Here is a 24542-nt window from a genome sequence, read left to right as displayed (position 1 = left end):
AGCAGATCGGAGAGGTCTCCATGAACCAGGACAAGACTGTAAAGTGCTCAGATTGCTGCAGGGCTGTTTGAAGCCTGATGCATGCTTGAGGTCTAGCAAGGCAAACTCCAGGCACAAGAACAATTTTTCAGGGTAATACAAATAGAAAGTAGCCAATACGGGGGAGAGCAGTGGGTTGACACTGGCTACTTTCAGAAGTGCCTTCTGGAGTCTGTGCTGCCAAAGCAGCAGCATTAAGAGGAAGGGGAGGGGCAGTGCAGAGAGCTTGTCATAGCTCTTGCTCGGTGAACCAGCATCGCTGCTCTCAAAGTAAGAGGTGGACGGGCACTGGAGCAAGTAGAAACATCAGCTACTATGGTGGAATGTCTTCGGAGATATTGCGGATGGCACAGCACATAGATTAGCCATCTAGTCATTTCTAAAAAAATCAGTGGGCAGGACAACTGCATATGCAGTCCTTTGGTCTGCTTTGTTAGGGTGAGAGCATGGATGTCTGTATCAAGCAGGTATAAATATTCACAGTGAAATACAGGCTGTACAGAACTGAGGTCTTGCAAAGTGATCCTAAACTCTTCACTGTGCCTTTCTGACTACATTCACTGCTGCCAGCTGCATCTGTTTTACAAACCTCATCCAAACCTCAGCAACCTCCGAATGTGAACACATTAGTGACACATGAGCACCACCCTCTTCATGGAGGCACAGCACTGATGGTGGAAAAAAGTGACACTCTCCTGGTTTTGCTGTCAGTGAAACATCTGGTGTCAGTAGAACGATGTGCTAGATGCTCTTGTGCATGTGGGGATTGCAAGGAAATGTTTAAGGCCAAATTCAGAGATGTGCAACGTTACGTGTTAGCCGAGAGCCTTGGTGAGTTTAACAGACCCTTGAGAGGTGGTCCTAAGAGACACCTAGTACAACATCTAGCCCAAAGGAAGGGAGATGTCTGCTCACACCAAGCCTCCATCTAATTGCCTAAATCATCCTCAAGAATGAGCAATCTTTCTGAGTTTGGATTGCTGGTTTCAGCAGGACATGACCCAGCTCACTGATGTGGAGGCCACAGCTGGGAATAAATGGAAGATCTCACAAATAGCAGTTATTTTCTTTTGCATCAGCTGCTGGGTCAGTCGACTACTTTCCACAGCTGCGAGTCCATTTCTAGAGCTCACCATGGTATTGTTTTAGAGAAACAACACTGGCAAGTCAGACACAGTAACTCAGCCAAGGATCAGCAGGAAATCAAACCCTAGTTATGTGCTTGGAGGGAGAGAGCACTTTCAATTCACTGATCCTTCTTCACAAGGCTGGAAGCTGGTGAGTGCAAGAGAGACTTTTCTTTAAGGTGCAGCAAGGCAGTAGGAAAGATGGGGTTGAAGTGTGGCAGACTGGATTGCTCCTGGGGCTGGCCACAACACAGTGTGTATCCTCATTCATATATAGCTGGGGAGATGACAAAGTGCAGCTCTGCAATTGCAGCTCTGCAATTGTTTTAATAAATAAAAGCTATTTTATCCAGTACATCGATCATCATGATCAACATCCTGCTCTGATCCTGGCTCTGTTTCTTTACAAAGTCAGGGATATAACATGGACATGCTTCTAAACACAGCCACTCTTAATAACACGCAGTGTAGCTTTACTTCCTTATCTCTGGGATGCTATCCAGAAGCAAAGACACAAATCTGAGATTCAGCCCTTGAGATAACCAGTACCTGATGACTGATGACTCTCTGTCCTGACTTCACCATGCCATGAGCCTCTCCCTGCAGTAACCCATTGCCTTCAACCTGCACACAATTATCACCAGGCTGCTCCACCTGAGCTAGGTGAGTAAAACAGCTCTGCATTTCAGGTTGCTAGGATTTTCAAGACTAAAAGTCAAATCTTTTCAGCTGTTCAGTGCTAGTGGACTGACTGCAGTTTGCAAATATTGCTGAAGCTGCAGGCCAACCATCTTAAGAATATTATTTTGGGTAAAGATATTCTCCAAGCCAAAGGCCTTTTTCCAATGTGGAGAATAATAAGGCAGGGTGTGGAGGAAGACGGTTACTACAGGTAATAGAATAATCATGTTGATAGAACTGCAGTACAGAGATGCTTGAACGGCTTGGGAGGAGTGAGCACAAGTCTAGCCTGGCTGGGGCTAAGGCCGAGGTAACAAGCCCAGTTGTAGACAAGTCAGCTGTGTGCAAAGTCACTTGGACATCTGTATATCATACTCATTAGAGTTTTAGGTGAGAAAGAGCTCAGGCACAGAGCCAAGTCCCACCTTGGTCTGTGCACCCCTGCACAACAGCAGCTGTATTGTCTCTGGAGCAAACCTGTCCTGGGAGCAGCACAGCTGCATATCCCCTGTACAGCCCTGCAAGAGCCTGACTGTCCTTATGTTGAGCAAGGTGGACTGTCCTTCCATCCCTGACATGGTCGACTTGAAATCAGCACAAAGTACACAGAGAAGAGACAGCTGTCCAGTCTTGTGGACAGTGTATGCTTGAGAACTATGTGTTCAACTTCTGGCTCTGCTAAAAGTCACAGTGTGAATTTGGGCAACTTAGTGAGTTTATCTGTTTCCCAGGTTCTTGTTTATAAAAAGGCTTTTAATGCTTCTTCTCCTTCTCCTTCCCCAAGCTCCTCAGTGTATATACCAACTCGGGCAGCATTCGCTTCTCACTTTAGCCAGCAATGAGTCAGGTAGTCTAAACTAGGTGTGTAGGCTCTTTCTCTGGGTACTGAATAGAGACAGACACCCCCAGAGATGATTCACCACTTCCTAAGATCAGCTGTATGACCATTTGCAGGTGTTGATCTCTCTGTAAGGACAACTCCATTTCCAGCTTCAATGGCGAGTGAAAACTGAGATGCCGAATGGAAGCAGGCTCATCTGTTTTTCTCACACTTTAAAAATGCTAAGGGAAGCTGAAAGATTACTTCCCTTGTTGTTGGCACAACAAAACCAAGATGGCTTAAGGCAGCAAATTGACTCCCCCTTCTCTGGCCACTACCAAAGCTCCCTCCCTCCTAATCACTGCTGTCTATTGAGCATTCAAGCCACTGAGCCAGAGCTATTGGCTGTTAGGTTGTTGGGGCAAAGAGCTAGTTCATCTGAAAGCACTAAGCTACTTAATGCTCCTGTCAATTATCCTGGCTATAAAGAAGATCCTGACCTCCATCAGCTACATTACTGAGGGAAATCCAACTATCACGTGCCTACAGAGATCTAATGACTGGCTGGCACGAACATCTGCTTATGCTCAGTCCTTGCTGACTGCTATCTGAAGGCTCAACTATGTGTCGCAGCCCTACGCTGAAGAAAGACCCTAACTGATACAAGCTTTGCCTTATAATAGAGGAAGGGCAACTGCTGGCTTGTCTCTTTGTCATCATGAGGAAACGATGGCACCAAGGTGGTTTGATGTGCAATGACAGCAGTGAGAATAGAGGCAGCAAGAGCTTTTGTGTAGTTATTCTCCTGTAAGCCTGCTCCTGCTTCGCAGCAGTTAACCCCCCAGGCGCTGCATGAAACAAAAGCCTGATCCGAAAAAGAAATTGTGAGTGTCAACAATGCCATTCCTGTGGGACCCTCCAGGGCATTTGAGCCTTAGAGGACATACAGCTCCTCCACTGGATAAAACACTGGGCTGGAGAGAAACTGCAGACTGTCACTTACACGTGGGGGCTCAAATGTGGCATTAAATCCATCTGAAATTGCTGCAGGAGGGATTTCCTAGAGGACCAGCAGCTCTGAAATTCTTTGAACCCTGACAGTAAGATTTCTCATGGCCAGTGAGGCTTCAACAGCAGGGAAGCTTGGTGAAAGTATGTCAACTCTTGAGTGACACCTTCAACTCAAGTAATAACTGGCCAAGACTGGCTTTGGTGCTGTGTTGGAGCCAAGGGTGAGGGGACAGTAGAACAGATGCCCACCATGAATGAGCTGGTGGGACAGAGTTTAGGAATGTTCACTTTAACCATGCCATCTCTTTTTGAACTAGAAGAAAGCATGACATTTTTAGGGTCACAAAGGACCCCCTCAGCACTGATTTGAAGACCTTCATTTCACCTGCAAACAAGAGAGGTGCTCACATGCACTGGCCATCTGGGACACACCAGGAATAAATCCTGGCTGTGGAGGCATAGCCTGCTCTGAAAGCAACCAGTAACAGCAGTTTCTGAAAGAGTTAATGTCAGAGTTTTCCACCATCATCCTGCACTTCCATCCAGATAGGGCAAAACCAAGGTAAAGCATTAATCAGATGTCTAGGGGACTCCAGAGAAGACAGAGGTGGAAGGCTGAGAGCTGAGGCATATTATATTTCAGAATCAAACCCATCCCAGATTGCTGGCTTCTAATACTTTGCTCTTTATTCCTGAAGGAGAAAGGTATTAAAAAAATGAGTGGAAATAAAGAGGGGCATTCTTGGGTTGAAAAAACAAAGAAAGTGCTTTAAGAGAAAGAGGAAAAAAAAAGCTTTCAGCCAAGCTTAAATACCAAAACGACAGCAGCCGCCGGTCCCACGAAGGCATAGAGAAGACCTCCCTCTAACGACAGCCAGCAGCTGGAAAATGAAGAGAGAAAAGAAAGTTACCCAGTGGCTAGCATCACTGACAGGCGCAAGTTTGCTTCTGCTCTTTGCCTGCAGAGTTCATCTTGGGAGGTGATACCCCATGGCAAAAAAGTCTCAGACTTTACAGCAAGCAAGTTTTGCTTCCCATTTCTCCTGAACTTGCATAAAGGCTTGTTTGCCTGGGGGTCTGCCTGCAGAATGGCATTTGATTGTCGACAGAGGAATGCATACAAAATTAATGATAGTGCTCTGTTTCAGACCAGGTCCTGGAAGCAGTTGCATCGGTTTGCTGGCAAGATGATGCTCTTGTCCTACTCAGTCAGGCAAAAGAGTAGAAACATTGGAAATTGTCCCTCTCTCATTTGCTAACCACTATGCCTGCTGGGGGCTCAGGTCCAGGAGTGCAGTACATTTCTTCTCCTGGATCCTCCCTTTGAGCTCGCTGCCATGTGGAAATTTTACAACACAGCAGCGAGGTGGGAATTCACAGCACTCCTTAAGTGGATGCTCTTAAGGAATGAGCTGAATGTGAGGTGCGTGGTGCCTCTTCTGGAAGCCAGCTTGTTCTTTCTCCCTCATATGATGTAACCTGAGAAGGACTTCTCCTTTCTCCACTGACCACCTGTGGAATTCAGGCTCCTAAACTGCCTGGTGCCTACGCAAACTGAGGGGGCTTTTCTGACTAAGTGCTGATGTCTGCCCTATTGGTGCCTACCACAGAGCCAGTCCCTCTTGATAACATTTCTAGGCAGCAGAGATCCTACCAAAAGAGTCCAGGATGAGGCATCTACATTCAATCAGATGAATCACATCCTAAATTCCACTGACTGCCTTGACCAGATCTTCACCATCCAAGTAAGCAGTGCACCTAACCCAGATGGAGACATCACTGGGGAGATGAATCCCATCTCTCATGTAAACAGTATGAATATGCTCCAGGTGTCCCCACAGAGCTCCTACTCCACTGTACATTCACATGCAGATCTCACTGCACACTGAAAATCCCCATACGGACAAACTTGGTGTAAAAAAACAAGCAAAGAGAGGCAGGGGAAATCTCACCCCACTCCTGTCTCCAGAGCTGAGCATCACAGGGTGTCTGGATAGCCAACAGGGATTTTCAGATTTGACCGTAAAGTCAGGAAGGAAACACTTTTTCACTGTGAGAGTGACCAAGCAAAGGATGAGCAGAGGGCTTGTGGAGTCTCCATCCTTGGAGACATTCAAAAGCAGTCTGGGCATGATCCTGCACAGCCATGATCCTAGGTGACCCTGCTTGAGCAGCGGGGTGGTTGGACCAGATGACCTCCAGAAATCCCTTCCCACCTAAACCTGTCTGTGACTCTGTGACATTCATGAACAGTTTTACAGCAGCACTGGAGCTGAAATTTCCATTTTGTGGAGAATCCAGCAGTTCAGAGCACGGACACGTAAACTAGGTACTTCAGGGCAAGAGAAGATGCAAATTTACACTGTGTCAGCCACCCCACGGAATGTTTGCATGGTTTGACATCGCGGTACCCTGGAGAAAATGTGCGATGAAGTAATCCTGTTTCAGCAGTAAACTGCCGTGCATTTACCACAGGATAAGAGCAGGCAACCACAATGGAGCAAGGACTTTCTCAAAGCTCTTAACCCAGCTAACCCTGCAGTAATTCAGTTACGTGCCTGTACTCTCAGCAATATGGTTTCATTCTGCATCAGAAGCAAACTGATGCTGCCTTTCAGAGTCTCCCAGGAAACAAAGCCTTCCTGGAAACATTTCAATTTTGTTGATCAGCCTTGTATGTTTTTGTATCAATTCTGACTTGCAAAAAATGTTATTTTTTTGCCCCAAAACACAGAACATTTGGGAAAAGAAAAAGTATTTCAAATTGAAAATTGAAAGCAGGACATTCTGTTTTTCTCTGAGGCCTGCATCTTGTTTATTTCTAAATTAAACCTGTAATGTGTTAATTTAATCAATTCTGATTTCTTCCTGATAGCAAGTTGCTCTGTCACAAACTGTCTGAGCCGCTGTAATAACAAAATGAATAATCAGCTGGGGAGGGAGGGAGTAAGAATGAAGCTTTGGAGGGCTGCAATAACTGGAGGTCTCCCCAAATGCAAGGAGAGGGCAGGGGGAACCAGGAGGGCTCCCAAATCCCAGTCCTTGCCCAGACCTTTTTCTCCAGTGCTCCATCCTAATTTTGAGACCGTTTTTCCCAGGGTCTCTTCCAACTGATAGCTCAGCCAAAGAAAGGAGCTGACAGCCCTGCACTCCGATTAGCAATGAGGACTTGGTGCAACGAGGGCTCTTGTTCATGTCAGGTCCCTGGCAGCCCCTCTTCCCCTCTGAGCATCAGGCTTTCTGTAGGCGAGTTCACACATCACCAAGCGCTGGTCCTTATCCCTTCTGACTGCCTGACCTCCCTGCCATAGTGCTTAATCAAAGCATTTCCAAGGCTGTCAGAGGTGGTGGCTGACAGCAAGGGAAGGGAAAGGGTGAAGTGATATCCGAGCAGGGCAACCGACAGCAAATTCCAGCAATATATTAATCTAGTGGAGATGCTTTTAGCCTTGTGCCTACAAGGCACAGAAATATTTGCATTGCGCTAAGAGGTTCCCCAGTACTTGCCAAGGGATCTCTTCACAGATCTCTTAAATAAAATTACCACTGGAAGGAAGTGAATGGTTTAACAATGTTCAGCAGCTCCAGACTACTATTTCTAAGCAGTGCTTCCCCGATTGACAGCAGCCCTTGTGTTCAACGTGAAAGACCTCTTTGCAAAACATCTGATCCTTTTGTGAATCTGCCACATCAAAGGCCTGAGATGGATGGCTTTTGTCTTGGTCCTGCGAAGAGCTGACTTCTACCGAGACCTTCTTGACTACACCATACAGCTCTGCCAGCAACAGGTCTCGCCTCGACCGTGTGCAAAAATTAAGCAGCCCCAATGCAACAGCCAACATATTTGTATAACTAAGACGACAGCTGGGAATCGGGGCTGTCCCACCACTGTTAATTTAGAGACTAATATAGCAGCTGCTGAGATACCTGTGGGTGGCAATGGCACACAAGGACCCCTGGAAATTTGCTGTGTCCTGGCGCTGCTCTCAGAAAACTTTTTGTGGGCTCTCTTGTGGGGAAGGATATGAGTTCCCAGCTACCAGTAGCACACCTCAATTACTCAGTTCAAGCTTTAGGAGGCAGTTTGTCAAGCTTTAGAGGTCCAGAGTCAATCCCTGGAGTACCAGCTAAAAGGAGAGTTATTATTCAGGCATTCAGCCTAATGCAAGGAGGTGAGCAGTGGCGGGTCCTCTAGACCTCCATTAACTCTAAGACTTTCTTTGAAGCTGGAAGTACAGCCTGTACCCTACCCCATCAGCTCTCCAAACAACGGCAAAATCTCCTTTCAAATGCTGTTCAGATAAGAATAAGGAAAAATCCCCTTGTATCCTCCTCCCCTCATTGTAGATGGAGAGTTCATAGCACTCCAGAAGTGTCCTGAGCAATAAAGGCCTCTGAGTGAATGGCTGCTGGGGAATCGCCACTCAGAAAACAACAGAGACACAGTCCAAATCCTGCAGTACATATTCAATTTTTAATCTGAACCTCTCTCTCCCTTCTCATTTTACCACTCAGTAAGTCTGGCCCTGTCTGGCCAGCTAAAGGGTGAATATTATCTACAACCTTCCCACACTTAGCACTGCCTCTGATCTCTCTGTAGTACAGCTTGGAGACATGGCCAACCTTTTGACTGCTACCACATCTTGACGGGACAGGCCTCCATAATGCTGCTCAGATGTATTTTTATCGTTACAGAATAGCGTCATCCCATCTACAAAATAAGGACAGGACAAAGGTGGGTGAAATCTTGCTTAGGACCCAAGTAGACCACCCTGTTGGAGGTTCCTCCCTTAACTTGCTCCATGGCACCTGGCCACCTTGGTGTACCCTGCAGATGAACAGTTTCAGTCATTGTGACACAGAGCCACATTATGCATTTCACACACCGTCCCTTCCACCAGCTTTGTCCTGGCAGGCTGCCACACCAAGATTAGTGCTGCAATGCCTTCAACAGTTGCAGCTGTCCCCAAAATGCTCTCATGACCATCCCATAGATGGATGTCAGGGTTTTTTTACCACTGTGAGTGGGATGAGAAAAAAACTGACATTGAGTGTCAGATCCTGTGCTCAGCTAAACATCAGAGCCCTGCTTTGTCTTAATGCCCATCTTCACAAGAAAACCAACAGGTGCTAATGTGCTGCTCTTAGGATCCAGAAATTGCAAGGTTGGAAGAAGCTTTGAAAGACACGGTGAAGTCCTTTGGGGTTTATCATGTCAGCTCTTGTCCCCTGCTTTGCAGGGAGGGATGTGTTGTGGCTAATGTCTTTCCTTCCTTCTGCAAGATGGAAACTTCGTGCCTTGAAAGTCTGCCAATGCCCATTTGAAATGCCCTGTGCATGCCCTATACTAACCAGAGACAAAGCTAAAACAGCTCCTGAGCTCTAGCTCCAAGCTTTGCAACTACCTCACAAGTTTCTGCAATTGCCAGAAACCAACAAACATCCTGGGACAAGCTTCAAACCAAGTCTGTATTCTGTTTATATGCCTTTAGCATCAGACAGTGTTAAATCTAGCTCTGAACAACCTCAAGTTTTGGAGTTCAGCTCTGAAATTACCGCTATGTAATGCTGACTTTGCTCTAGAGGAGAGGTAAAACCAAGGGCGTCCCCACACAGAAATGTAAGAAAGCTTTTATGCCTTTTGAGCAGGAAAACAGGGATAAGTGTGAATGCACTGCAGTCTGTCGGGGCACCCTGCCTAGGTTGCTCCACATGAATATTTGCTTCACATTTTAAAATGCACCAATGTGCAAATGTAACTCTCTTTACAGTGATGCTCAGCACCATTTTATGCTCAGCATCATGGCCCATGAATCCACCACGCCATCCCGCTGGTGCAGCAGTGTGCACCCACTTGCCCCTCGCTGCATGGAGGTAGGGCAGGGACTACTTAACCAGTGCCCATGGAGACATCCATGCTGCTTGGGGCAGAGATGCTGGCTTGAGTGTGAGACTCCAAGTTAGCTCTGTTTAGCTCTGGCTCCCGGTAAAGCCAACAGCAGGAATTACAACAAGATGGCAGCATTAGGAATGTCTGATGGGCTCTCTGTGGTTGAGAGGAACGGTTGCTCCTCTCACAGCTTCGCTGGGACTCACCAGCTTTACCACACACTGGAATGCAGCATGGAAGAGGATTAAAAGAGGACCAAACTGGACTTGCTGGAGTGCAAAGGTCCTCTGCTATTTTGGTGACAGGCACCCTGATAGCAGAGCTAGGAAATGGTGTCACCTGGGCTGCAGCTCCTGCTGGGAGCACAGGATCCCCTGCCATCCCCCAGGCAGCCAGCCAGCCTGCCAGGCAGGGAGACAGGCAGCATCCAGCCCTTGGATGCACGGAGCGCCAGTCTTTAGGGCTGAAAGGAGTCAGAGGATTAGCAGCAAAAGGAGGACAGCTGGTGTGGCTAAGCATCCCCTGGGAACGATGGAAAGTCAGCGCAGCCTGTTGGCCACCTCGCTGGTGTGCCAATCTGAGAGCAAAGCAGGAGTCCAGAAGGTTTTGTCATGGCTGACACCCTTTTGGCTGCAGTCTGGGAAGGCTTTGCTCTGGGGCGGGAAGATGTTGGCACACAGTGGTCCAGGGCAGTGAAACAGGGTCTGCTTTCCTGCACGTTCCTCCCTTCCCCACCCAGGTTCTTTTGTGCGGTCAACATTGACCACAAAACTCTGCGGTGGCCCTTAGGCATTAATGGGGAAGAAGCTACCAAGCTTTTTGCACCAATTCCCACCAGTCTATAAACAGAAAAGGAAGCAGAAATATTTAGGACCTCCTTCCCATTCCCTTGATGCTTGTTCATTATGAATTGTTCTCATGGACTTGCATGGAGTAAAGTGCCAGGAACAGCAGACCCATAGAAAAGCTAAAGAGCATTTGGAATCTCAGCAGCACTTCTGAAAGCCAGGCTGTGTGTTGTCCTCTTCTGAGTCATACAACAAGCACTGGATCCCTCTCCGCCAGGACACACCGAAGCCAAGTCACCTGAGCTGGGGCAGGCAAGTCAGGACAGGTACAGCCAATGCATCCTGATGCCAGCACAGGCTTCAGAAACAGTATCTATGGATTTGCATTTGACAAACCCACCTTCCTGAGCCCTCTGTATTGTACAGTAATTTAGACTGCAGTAATTTAGACTGCAAAGCAAATGGAGAATGCTGCTGTGCTGTTTTAATACTCTCCTGCAATCAAAATGCAAACCCTGGACCATTTGGTCGTGGGTGTGCAGAATAGGGTGGGAACTGAGAAAGAGCAGGGTTCCACATGACATTTTCTCAGTGGACCTATCGAACCCTCATCTGTTGCTGGCCACATCTTCAGCTTTTGTCTTAAACATTGTTCACATGGGATGCAAACTACTGGCCAGGAAGGCTCTGGATAATGATGAGTTGCAGTGGGGAAGGGCCTGATTTATTGCTACATAAAATATTATCCTTTGGCTGCCACTATGCATAAAATTTCTAAGCTATCTTTTTCACAACACAGTGAAAAAATAACACTTTCTTTTTCTTTTTTTTTTTTTTAAGTTGTATTTCTTTTTTGTGCGTGTGTTTCTTTTCTTTGTTTAAGTTTTAATGCTCAGCTCTGAGTGATTTCAGTCTTGCCTTAATGTATTTTTTACCTCTGCACAGTCTTGTTCCGTTACTTCTACCCTGCCTTCCTTCCCCCATTACATGCAAATAAAAGTTTCCTAAAGGCAAATCCTATGGAAATCGGAAAACAGGCAAATTCAGATTGCTTTCAAAACCTTGGTTTGAAAAACTCATGCTCATTCTGGTGCCAAAAACTGAGCCGAGCTATTTTGAAAACCTGGGACCAATCACACAAACCATTAAACAGATAAACACAAAAGCTATTTTTACTTTTTCAACATCCTAAACTTTAAATATTCCACATTTCACCCTAAAAAATAAATTAAAAAGATCTCGAAGTAGGAGATACTTAGATCAAAGTGACGTCATATATGCAACAGTTAAATCTAACTAGTCCCTATGAACTTGTTTTTAAAGGAATACACAATCCACCTCGGCCAGCTGATGGCTTGAGGAGGCATGGAGGCAGGATGGCTCCTTCCTCTCCCATCATCCCTGCTTCCCTCTGCCATGGGCAGCACACCAGAATTTATCTCCTACCCTGGCTCCTGTGGGTCAGTGACTGGATTTTGACAAAAAGGATAGAGAGTGAGACAGGAAGAAAAAGGAAGAAGAGCTCCTTTACTCACTAGTTCACGGTGCCGTACCCCTTGGCTTTAGTAAATCCCACGGAAATGGCAACCACCAAGGCGGGGAGCCCTACGGAAATGAAACAAGAAAATTGGTCATTTAAGCATATGTGCAGCTCTTCTCCCACTCAATTACATAATATACCCCATTCTTCCCAGTGTTATTCTAGCACCATCTGTCCCAGCCTGGGTCTTTGGCAGAGACTGAATTCAGGACCTTCCTGAATTTAGACTGAATTCAGGAGCCAAAAGCATGAACCCTTCTTACCTCTGCTAATGAAGTAAATGTCATCAGCTGTAATCAGCTCATATCCTGCTGTGGTCTCAGCAGTTGTATGAGGACTGACAGTACATGCAGATGCATAAAATATATTTATTTTATCCTTAGGTACACAGGCCAGCTGGGAATATATAAAGGTGTCTCCTGAAGATGAAATATTCATCCACAACCCAATTCAAAGAAGCTAGCAAGGAGGAGATTACGGGCTATGTTTGTCCTTAACATAATGTATGATGAACAACATAGGTTCAAAGCTCACCCCAAATGAGACAGAAAAGGAAATGCAAACTGAGTTCCCCCTATCCCAAAAGGTCCCCTAAGTGCTGGGCCATGATCTATAATAGAGCAGGTCCCTCTGAAGAACAACAGAAAAGAGCATCAGAACATCAGCTCTTTCTGCAAACCAGGATACTTCTTCTCTTGCCAGAGACCTGCTCCCTCCTTGTGTCCAAAAGGGGAATAAACTAAGAAAAACCAGCTGCCCTTGAGAGGCACACTTCATTACGAGTGTTGCGAAGGATGAGTAAGTTAGCCTGTGGCTGGGACGCCACAATGTACAAAGTACAATTTAATTTCAGAGCGTCATGAGCTAACGGTGCCAGCATGGAATGTCATTTCAGGTGCATAAGGGGATGAAGCTACAGCCTTGATCTTACTGCTAGAAGCTCCCATAAAATTAGAGCGAGGAGTATAAAGAAAACCTGCTGGTTATTGGGCAACCTGCTGGTTATTGGTCTAAAACTCATAAAAAGTCCTGAAATTGTTGGGTCCTTGAACGCCTAGGCACAATCAGAACAAGCAAAAGACACTATACTTGCTAACAGTCTTCTGATCCTTCTTATCCCTGCCACAATAAACTGCTCAAGGATCTACGGAGGAGAGTGGGTACTTTTCTGGTTCATTAGCCCCAGCCCAGCTCTCCCCTTTCCCTAAAGAAATGCCTGGGTATCAGCTAGTAACATCTGGTTCTTCAGCTACAGAGGTCTCCATGTGGCTTTTTATAGCCCTCCTCCTTGTGACATGATGAATTAAGCTGTCTCAATGCTAAAGATGGGCAAATCCCATTAAGAATTAGCAGGATCAGTAGCCAGCTAGGATTAGTGCTTCTTGACAAGACCCTAATTCGTGTGCTGTAGAGGTCACGGCAGGTGACTGTGGAAGACGTTGTAGATCGAAGGGATGTGCAGACACAGCATCCAAACAATAACCCTGCTGGCAAGGTGGTCACTCAGCAATACAAATCATCACACAACTGATTAATAGTGAGGGGCTGCAGCTAGCTGGGCGGTATAAGGCCAAGTTAGCTGGAATACACAGTATTTGAGAGTTATCATAAAGGGAAGTGTTTCTCTTCCCATATGAGATTTCCAAGCACAGCTCACATTTGATCAGTCCAAAACCAACAGGCAGTGGGTTTAAAAGATGTCTCTTTTTTTCTTTTCTTTTCTTTTTTTTTTTTCTTAATTGACTATTGCTCCTCTTGCTAAGCCTCCTTCACACCTCATCTGGATATATCCTGGGTGCTGTATTCACTGCGATGCCATCAATATGGCATCCCACGGCAAGCACACCAAGAAACCAGATGTGAAAAGACTTTTTCAGGAGTATAGCTTGATGCAAGAGGCCCTGTGAAAGAGAAAAGTTGGCTAAGACTCTTCCAAAAATAGCACCTTGTTCTTCGCAAAGTGCTTCTCTTAGACGTGATAATTATGCAGAAATACAGACTCAGGCTGTGAACTCGTCAGCTTACAGGGACTGGCTCGTACCAAGCCTGGGTAGGAGCCCCAGCTTGTGCTGAAAATGGATGTGTATAAGAAGCATTTACTGAAGGTGGTAGCTATGCCACGGTAGCTAAGTCAAAGAGGATCATAATGAGGGGTGCTGTACTCCTCTGCCTTGGGAGAGCTGTTAATGGTCTAATAACGTTAGATGTGATTAGATTGAAAAAAAAAAATCAAAACTTTTAATCTATTTTTTGATTATTTGAAAGAAAGTTATTCCTAACTGGTGTGTTCCATATACTGTGTGTGGTTTGTATCAGCCTTCTAGGCAGTCACTCATGCTACGTAGTCACTGGCAAGGTTTTGGGGGCTTTTTGCAGAAAGTGAATTTTACATTCACAATTCCAAATAAATGCATTGGAAACCTGTTTCGAAACCTGTTTCGAATGCCAGGCCAGAGGAGAATCAGGTCGTGTGTTCATCATGTCCCATTAGAAAAGGTCATTTGGTAATAACTACCAAGAGCCATAACTGTTATGAACAGTTAACTGAAAACCCATTCAGAGCCTGAGCTATGGCAGCATTAAAAAAACAGTTGTGGAAACTATGACATGGTCATTAATAGACTGACAAAATTATTTCTTCTTTACTGGGGCTAAATATGATGTCTGAATTGTTTCTAGGGAACAGTTTGTCTGTCTGTTCTAAATAATAATAATAAAAAATTCTAATTGCTAAAAACTCTTTTCTGGAAAGGCAAAGTTGCATAACCAAGAGGAGAACAAAAAGACAGGGAATAAACTTCACTGCCGATGAAAACCACTGTAGCTTCAATGAGTTACAGCTGACAGCAGCTGAGAACTTGGCAAAGACATTTAGAACAAGGGCTTAGAGAAATGCTAATGCGCAAAGGGGGAAAAGGGGGAGAACAAGCCCATGACAAAGTGAATTGTGCTAATTATTTCAGATTATGCTCTTTAAAACATATTTTCGGCCTCTTCCCTCTTAGAAGTGCCATTAATCCCAGCTCTACAGCTGAAGTCTAGCAGGATGCTAAATATCGGAAATTCCCTTGCTGCCTTAATAGGCGAGAGTGTTCTTCATTTCTTGTCCTAACCTATTCCAAATGCTTATTATGCATCATTTATCAGCCAGTGCATCCTAGCTCAGAGATGACTACATTTTACTAGCAGTGCAAATTATGCTTCTACACATGTAGGGTGGGTGGTTTTTTTTAATCTGTACAGCCTACAAATGTGAACGTCGCTCATCCAAAATTCCCTTGGCTAACACGCCCATCTGTCCCAGCTTTTACGAATCAGAAAAATCCCTTTTTATTACCCAGAAAAGCTATTAGTTTGTTGCATTCGATATCCCTGATGTTCCTTGAGTCACAGAATGTTTGTGTATAAACATACGCATGAACACACACAGGCGCATGCAGCCTGTGCTTTGCATGTATGTGGCTACGCTCCTGCCGCACACAAACACTATATTTCAATACTACAATTTATTTTCCTTTGTAAGCAAAAGCGAGGAGTGAAAACTTAAAGGGATGCAGGTGCTGGAATGAGGACGGCTCTTGATGTGTCAGAATAAATCACATCAAGGCGCTTCATAAGCATCAGAAATATCTTGCCTGCGGTGAAATGCTTGACTTCAGTAGTAAAACGAGACTCTAATACAGCTCAGACGCACAACGCTTTCTCTCTCCCTTTCTCTTTTTTGCCTGCTCGCTTTTAAGCAACTTTTTGTTCCGTTGCTCCTTTCAAACGCACGCTTGTTATTGCTTTGAAAGCCCAAGTTATGGGTTTGTGTTTGTTTTCTACTACAGAATGCATCATTTAAGGCTAATACATTAAACATACAGAAGAGGAAGAGGGAGAAAAATTAGTTACAAGCATCTGCACCAGTCTCATAGTTTATTTGTCTACGAAAGGCCCTGCTGCCATGGAGATGGGATTTCAGAGCTTGCTTCCCTCTGGGTTGCACATGGAAGGAGACAGTGAGAGAGAGAAAAGGAGAAAGCAAGAAAGAGACCCAAACTCAGGAGAAACGACCCCCAGCACACCCTTTGAAAACTCAGCCCCTCTCGACTCATCTATTTTGTGTGACCCTTGGGTGCGCTAGGCAGCAGCAGGACTCACGGCTTTTGCTCATGCTATTTTTAACCATCTCAGCCCTTTTTGACAGCCCCAAAAGGGTTGCAAGCATCCCCTGCCAAGCCTTCTGCAGAGCATCAGTCCCTCTTGTAGCCCGGACCCTCTCTGCTCCGCATACCGGGGGCGGAGGGGACAGCACTTCCCCCCCACCCCGGGGGAGCTGCTCCGCAGACCCAGGATCCTCACCCCATCCGAGACACAAGAAGCGCTTGCGGATGATGCGGTTCCGTAACCGGCCCGTCACGGCCATGTAGGACTGCCAAGCCTCGGTCAGCACCCAGCAGAAAGAGGAGAGGAAGAAGAAGTGCAAGAAAGCCGCCACCAGTGTGCATATCACCTGGAGAGAGGAGGAAAGGAGGACATGTGAGAGGAGCAGCAGGCAGAGAGACCAGCGTGTAGGAGAGCAGAAGGTGCAGGGAGATGCTTCCAAACCAGGCTCTGGAAGGCAAGGTCATGAAGATCAGGACACGAAAAGACATTTTAGGAGGAGGCAGTCTCCCTCACAAGCTTTGACCTAGCAAAGGACCAAAGCATTTGCTTCAAATTTAAGTACCGCATGGAAATCGGCTGCTCTTAAGCACGAGCTCAAAGATAAGCCAATGGTTAACACTTCTGCTGAAGTCTCAGCCCACGTCCCATCCTGGTGCTTTCTTGGCTTCAGCAAGATATATTTATTTTCCAAATGATCAAAACCATTGCCACGATCCTTTTGGGGAGGACGGAGCAGTTAGTAAGCCGTGCACTAATCTCAGCTTAAAAGGTTTGCAAAGCACCATGTCGCTGGCAGCCGAGCCGCAGAAATGAAATCAGAGGAAGGCAATCTAGACAGTGTCCCTGCCAGGAAAGGATTGCTGAGTGAAAGAGTTAAGCCGTGAGAGCTGGGTGAAACCACGGCTGCCAGGGGCTGGTAAGGACTGCAAACATGAGAGGTGCAGAGTTGTCCAAGAGCATGTAGCTACTAGCAGACAGGGAAAAAAAAGAAAAAGAAAAAAAAAAAAAAAAAGAAACTACATTAGAAGGAATTTCATAATGGTGAGCTCTACTACTCGGTGGGGAAATCTCTCAAGGGAAATTCAGGGAGCTTAAGCCATTTAAAATTAAACTGGGGAAAGTACTAGCAAATGCATTATGAAGAACAATCCTGTAGTGCCAGGGAGATGGACTGGAAAGCTGACAAGCTCGTCTTTGTTTTTAACTCAGCAAGGCCAAATCTTTCACTGGTGCAAATTGGTGCCGCTCTGTTTAACTCTGCCAGAGCTGTGCTTAATTTCCACCATCTGCGAGTCGGAAACCGTGAATCAATGTACTCAAGAAGAAAATGATGGAAAGAAACTCCAGTGGCTCCCAAGGAGAAGGGAGAGCAAATAGACTTTAAAAGTGACTCTGGATGAAAAAAAAATGGCTTAAGGCATTCAGGGCAGGGGGAGGGAGAGGTTTATAATGAAGAATTTATCTGCTTTGAGCTATATCAAGAAACATGGACTTTGGGTTTACAGTCAATGAACCTTCCTCTTTTTTCATCCACCAGCATCTTTTAACACAGAGCTTTCATGCACAGAGTGTCTTTTATCATGATTTTATCAGATTGCTCTCGATCCATACACTGGCACAAACCAATGTTATCAGAGGTTGTGAATAAAAGTAAGACTGTGTGTTCTTTGAGACGGGAACTGTCTTTTTGTTCCATATTTGTATTTGACACCAAAACCCTTGGTATTCTGCCTGTAAATGGATTCTGGATGACAGTTCAGTACAAATAACACAGCTCAATATGATAATTTCAAGTAATTTTCATATTTTAAAAGAAATCTAAAAAGGTGGTTGCTATTCATCAGCTTACAGACCTACATAAAACAGTTACAAACACAGGATGCTTTCTGGAATGTATTTTAAGAGACTGTTATTTTAGAACCTTTTTTTGGCTAACATCAGCTACGACACTGTTCATTTTACCATTTTGATTTTAATCTGCACCAACACAGTTCTGCCCAGTTTGCTAGCAGTTTGTAAACGGGAGAGAAAAACTTTGCTTTCCAATTTTACATCAGAGAGATGCATTTTCTAGGTATTTTTTCTCAATCAGCTAGTTTTGATAGAAAGGGAAGGAGAAGAGAGGACGGGAGCACAACAGAAATATGCTCATCTCAGCTGGGCCAGTATAAACCCATTGCCTCAACTGAAACCAGGCTGTGAACTTGGCCAGCTGATGGGCGGGCACATATTTGCTTCTGCTACCTCTGCTGCAGGTTTTTCCTTCCTTGTAAGGAAAAAAAAATCTCCACTAAGGCCTAAGGACAGGGATATGATGTCCCAAGCTGCTGCAGAAAGATCTAGCAGAGCTTGTCAGTCTGTCAAGGCCATTAGCCCTTGTTTTCCTTTAAGAGGAGAAATCTGTTTCCTTGCAGCACGTAGCCATGCCTTTGAGATATGGCCAGTTCATGCAGCATTCATTTCTTTTGTATCACGTTATTGCTGACTGTAATTTTTTAGCCTTTTCCCAGGCCTTTCATCTTCAAAAAGCTTAGCAAATCCAGGCGTGTAGTCTTGCCTTTGAGGTTACATGGATGGAAATCAAGGGAGAAGTTGGCATTTCCAGGGAAACTAATACTGTAGAAATTCTCCCAGAGTAACTGCAATTATAAATCAATCACCAACATTTTAAGACACTCCATTATCAATAATTGAATGTGAATAAATTCCTAATTTACACTCCTTCGTCTCTTCTCTGTATAGTTTTCCTTCTCTGTTCCCTGCCAGAGACTGTTTACTAGATGGCTGAGCGGAAATCCAAGAATAACCTTTCTATTTATGGTGTTTCATGCATATGTATGTGCAAAGAGCTAATCTGCCTCATGCAATCGCAGCCGGGAGCTTTGAATCCCCACTAACAGCTCTGACAGTGAACACCCAGAGTAATGTGAGAAAAAGCACGAGAGAAAACCTGGGCTCACAACTGTGCTCTGAGGGGGAAGACATCCACCTCCTGTCCTGGGGTGAAGAAGACTAACCAAAGAGGAGGTCCAGCCATGGTTTGCCATGTTGAGCATCCCTCAGTGTTTCTTTCTATGGAAAGAAGGTCCTAGCACACACTTGGGGTTGCAGACAATGCACCCAGGGAAAGTAAGAGCTTAGCTCACCCTTTCTCCACCTCTTGCCCTGAGAAAACCATACTGGCCATGAAAGAAAGCTCTGCTTTGCAACGTTAATTTCTGAAGGACACTTTTTTAATAGGAGATGAGCTGGCTGGCTGCATCTCTCCACACTCCTTGACACACATTTGACTCAAGCAGCTGTAAAGCTTTCCCTAAAACATAACCTAGCCCTAACCCGAAGGGCCCTCCATAGAAACGAGTCTCTGTGATTCATTAAACCCTGGGGCTTCTCTGCAGAAATGCTCCCAAAAGCGACAGCATGCTCTGGCTGCCAAAGTAGATGCTCAAAAAACCTGGCCAGTCACTGGTTACTGTTAATTAAAAACTAAATTTTGACTTCTGATTGCAACTTTGGCAGCAGGAGTAGTGGAGAACACTTCTTGCCTCGCTTTTCTGCTTAGCGGAGTTAGGATGGTTGGAGCACTTGGGAAGCCAGGAAAATGTACAACGGGAAAATACTAATGATGAGCAGTGATTTGTTATGCCAGACACCAATGGGGAAACTGAAAGTACTTTAGCTGAAGAAAAGTCATACAGGCAACACATGCCTCTCCCGCTGGGTCTGTAACGTGGGAAGGCATGTACGTGCAACCAGTGCACATGGCTTGAAAATCCCTGTTACGTCTTGCCTTTACTGCTCAAGTCACACTGTGATCTGCAGTGAGTCCCTCGCAGCCCCCGGCTCGGCAGTGTGCACAGCGCATCTGGCAACGCTTCCTACCTCAAAAAAAGGTGGGGTTTGTGGCTGCGTTCGTTAACATCTGCCAAGCACTTTAAGCTCGGAGTATAAAAGTTGCTGGAGAAATAAATGTAAAACTGAGATGTTGGGGGTTTTTTTAAAGCCTTTTCTCAATCTGTCTTCCTTTGTAATTTTTGGAAAATAAAATGGTTAAAGCCTTGCAAATAACCATGTTTCTTCACTGTGCCATGTGCCAGCTACTCTAGGCAGATATTCAAAAATATCACGTTGGTTTTAATCAAAGCCCCGAGGATGCTGACAAATTATCAAAGAGAGAGCGAGAGAGAAAATTGAAATCTGCCATTTAGTCGTGTCTTTGACATGTCGCTAATTAACAGATGGAGGAAAAATGAGGAAGCGCTGCCTGACTGGATCATTTCAGTGCTAAATCAGGGGAAAAGCAAACAAACAAACAAACAAAGCCCAACTGATCTCCTACCTTATTCCGGGTCTGGGTCTGTCCGATCAGGATGAGAGCATTGGAGGAGATGATGGATAGGCAGAAGTTGATAAGAATGACAGAGCGCTCTGAGCGAATATACCTGCAGCAAGAGAAGAGGGGGAAGGACATCCACCCTGTTACAACTTCATTAAGTTACCTCTGAAAAGCATCAACCAGGTGCAGGTTGCACTGGGCCAGGCTCTACAAAAGGCCATGGTAAGAGATTGCCCATTTCCTGCAGATCTTGTATGTTAAACAGACAAGAACAAGGGGAAAAGGGAGGGGGGAAAGCTTGGGTGTAGTGCTCAGCCCACAGATCTCTCACTCCTCCCCCATCAATGCTGGAGTTATGAGCATGAGTCAACAAACTAGGGGCCAGCCTGGTCCCTAGTCTGAGCCGCTCCTAAAACAGTAGAGTGCTGCAAGTCTTCTTCAGCTCTGCTTACTTGAAAGGGGACTTGAAAAGGAGCTTAAAAGAAAACATACAGGCAACACATGGAAAGATTCCCAAATAAGAAGAGCCACAGGCATGCTGGCAATGAAAGCAGATTATGAATGCATGCACCTTCACAACAAAGTGTTTGCGATTCAGCATTCCCCTTTGTTTAACCTAACAACCCGTCCTGAAGTGAGAAGTATTTGTGGCCCCCCCGGCCCCCAGACGGAGAGGTTTAACACTTCTCAAAACTAGGCCAACTACATAACTGCAGCTGTGAGTCTGGGACATTAGTGATCCAAGTTAGGAAGCTGTTGCCTTCAGCACATTGCAGGAGCAAGCTATTTGTCATTTCTGATTTGCAATGTGCAGCACAGCACCAACTTGCTGCTGAGGTATGCGCACAACAATTAATTCAAACCACTGGCTACGGAGGAAAATTTCTTTGAAGGCACTTTTATGCCTTCAAGGGAATTGCAAAAGTGCAAGTCCTCAAGGATTGACTCAGGACTTGACCATACCAACACTCATACATGTGAATAACCTCAGTGATTCGGCAAGTGCCCTGCCTGAATACCAGATGAGTGAAGAGTAGATGCTGATGCTTATATAAATTAGAAACAGATATTAATCAACCAGCTCATCCCTGGAGGCTAATGCAGGATTATTTCCTATATTGCAGCACATCAACTATTTATTCTGGGAATTCTAATTTCATTAACTAATTTTAGCAGGAGTGAGTTGGTCATGCTTTGGCTGCAGAGTTTTAAGTTTCTGACTAGGTGGGCAGGACAAGTTTACAGCACATGTGTGTTCTGCCAAGGGTAAATCTGTGCTTTAGACCTACTGAAGGCTGCAAAACTTTGATTTTAACTTCCCTCTGAGTTTTACCTTCAGACAAACATGAAGGTTGAGGATATGCCTTCCTGGATACAAAAAGTCCCTGATGCAAAGTAGCCTGAACTTACACTTTGTTGGAAATCTGGTTTATAGGTAGTTCTCCCTGAAACTCACCCAACCCCAGAACAGATTATAAAATTTAGGCTTCCAGCTCAGCTAGAAACTGGGTTGACTGCCTGCAAAACAAGCCTCTGGTTCCTTTCATGGCCAATCTGATCCCAAATTTCCCCATTTCATTGGCCTCGATACAAGGTTGTGCATCACCTGAATCCTATTCCATTTGTGGCTGGAGGGTGCCGAGACATCAATCTGTCTATACTTTGATTTTGTGAAGTAAAACATCAAGTGTCCGGTCACCAACTTCCAGGGGATAGAAAGGGAGATTTGGACTCTGTCCTAGTGGCAATGAGTTGTAACAAATCTGTGTAGCAACGCTATGATACAACTGGCATTAGCATGCACTTCGAAAGTCTCCTCTGGTCAAAAAAGGTAAGAAATTAGTTGACCATAAGTATAGTCTGTATGTGAATGTAAGGGAAGATAATCCAGCTGTCTTCAGACTTCTTCCCCCTTAAACAAGCCTTTCCTTTCTCCGTGCTTCCCTTCATGCACTGAGTCCATCCTGTTCCCCACATCCCTGAACCTCCGAAGAATGAGACGTGGGTTGGCAATGTGTAGAATCACAGAATCAGAATAATTTATGTTGGGGAAAAACCTCTCGAGTTCCCAGTCCAATTCACTGCCCAAAAAAGGGCTAATTTCAAGTCAGATCAGGTTTCTCAGGGTCTTGTCCAATCAAGTTTTGAAAATCACCAAGAACAGAAATGCCACCACCTCTCTTGGATGACTTGTTACAGTGCTTAACTGGTCTCATGGTGAAGGATTATTTTTCTTTATATAGAGCTGGATTTTTTCCTGCTGCAGCTGGTGTCTCTAGACCTTTCACTATATACCTCTGCAAGTTCTTTGACTTCTCCATGACTCCTCCTTAATAGCCTCCCCTTCTCCAAGCTAACCAAGTCTTGTTCCCTTTGCCTCCTTTTATAGCACGTTCTCCAGCTCCCTAAGCATCCACTGGACTTGCTCCAATGTGCTGACATCTCTTGTACTGGGGGACTCCAATATTGGGCACACTTTTCCACATGTGTCCTTAAGAGCGTCAAGCAGAGGGGAATAATCAATTCCCTTGACCTGTTGGTTATATTCTTGCCTATATAGCCCAATATAATGTTGTCCTTCATTGCTGCACGGGTGCACTGCTGATTCATTTCCAAATCGTTGCCCACTAGGACCTACAGAGCCTCCTCTGTGGAGGTATTATCAAGCCAGTCAGTCCCCAGACCATCCTGCTCCATGCGGTTATTCTGTCCCAGGTGCAGGACTGTGCATTTGTCTTTGTTGTACCATTTTTCCAGCCTGTATCTCCAGTTTGCTGAGGTCCTTCTGAATGTCAGTGCTGCTCTCCAGCACATCAGTCATTCCTCCCAATTTGGCGTCATCCACAAACCTGCTGAAGGTGCATTTTGCCCCATCATCCATGTTGTTAAAGAAGACATTAAACAATATTGGCCATAGTATCAGCTCCTGTCAGATGCAACTAGTAACGAGTTCCTGATTAGGCTTCAAGCCTTTGGTCATTACCCTTTAAGCCTGCATGAACTCCATCCTTTATCTATTAAGCTATTAAGCTATTAAGTCACCTTAGAATCCACCAAACCAGTGCACAGTTTCCTGGTCTGGACACGAAGATGCTACATAAGACTGTGTTAAAGGCCTTGGTCCTGTCAAAATATACAACACCTACTTCTGTCCACTGTCCATGCAACCAGTCATCGCATCACAAAAGGGAAACAGGTCAGTCAGGCACAATCTGCCCTCAATAAATCTGCGCTGTCTATTCCCAATCACTTTTTGTCCATCATTTTTCCTGGAACTAACCTTTATAACTACTTGCTTCTTAATCTTCCTAGGGGCTGTGAGTAGGCTGACCAGCCAGTTGTTCTCTGGATCCTCCTCCTTGCCCTTTTTAAAGATAAGTGTAACATTTGCCTTCTTCCAGCCATCAGGAACGTCCCCAGATGATAGAGAGTGGTTCCACAGTAACACCAGCCAGCTGCCTCGACACCCTCGATGTATCCCATTTGGTCCCATGGACTTGCAAATGTCCAGCTTACTTAAATGGTCCTCATCTCTCTCTTCCTTGGTAGTGGGCAGTATTTTCTTCCCCAGATTCTGCCACTAGGTACAGGAACTTGGGTACCTGGGAGCAAACCTTGCCAGTAGAACAAGGCAACAAAGGCACTGAGTACCTTCACCTTTTCTACTTCCTTTTCCATTAGGCTACTTGCCCCATTCAACGATGGGCCAACACTTTCCTGGGTAACCCTTTGGTGCTGACCTACCTACAGAAACCCTTCTTGATGCCTTTCACATCCCTTACCAGTTTCAAATGCAGCTGAGGTCTGACCTTCCTAATTCAATCCTGCATTCCTGGGCAATGCTTCCCTAGTCCTTCTTGGTAGTCTAACCTGGCTACCAAACATTTCCTTGTTATGTTTCAGCTCAATCAGAAGTTCCCCATTATGCTAAGACGGCCTCCTGCCATGCTTGCTTTTTTTCTTCCATTTCCTCTTCTCCAGCACAGGATGCTCTACAGAAAGAAATCACCATTACTATCCAGACTCTCTGGCCAAAGAAGTCAGGAACTCATATCAAAGAGGGAAAAAACACAGAACTTCATGGTTTTTGCCAGAGGAGAGATCTCCAGCAAAGGCAAAGCTACTCCAGGGTGCTGTCTCACCACCCCTTGGCTGATACAT

The 24542-nt window shown here is 45.3% G+C and overlaps 1 protein-coding gene across 4 annotated transcripts in view; it reads right to left on the bottom strand.

Annotated features, from left to right (window-relative positions):
* Positions 1-24542, bottom strand: part of LOC142406443 (adhesion G protein-coupled receptor B1-like) — a 130758-nt gene that overhangs the window by 38565 nt on the left and 67651 nt on the right. For all 4 annotated transcript variants that reach the window (XM_075495363.1, XM_075495364.1, XM_075495365.1 and 1 more), the window contains exons 11-14: positions 20385-20487; positions 16241-16391; positions 11892-11961; positions 4493-4559 (exon numbers count right to left, since the gene is read on the bottom strand). In XM_075495363.1, coding sequence (XP_075351478.1) covers positions 4493-4559; positions 11892-11961; positions 16241-16391; positions 20385-20487 — 391 coding nt within the window. The remainder of the gene's footprint in view (positions 1-4492; positions 4560-11891; positions 11962-16240; positions 16392-20384; positions 20488-24542) is intronic.

Source organism: Mycteria americana, chromosome 2 (genome assembly GCF_035582795.1).
Source record: "Mycteria americana isolate JAX WOST 10 ecotype Jacksonville Zoo and Gardens chromosome 2, USCA_MyAme_1.0, whole genome shotgun sequence".
Lineage (NCBI taxonomy): Eukaryota > Metazoa > Chordata > Aves > Ciconiiformes > Ciconiidae > Mycteria > Mycteria americana.
The sequence above is the reverse complement of the archived record's forward strand: the minus strand, read 5'-3'. Positions and strand labels throughout refer to the sequence as shown.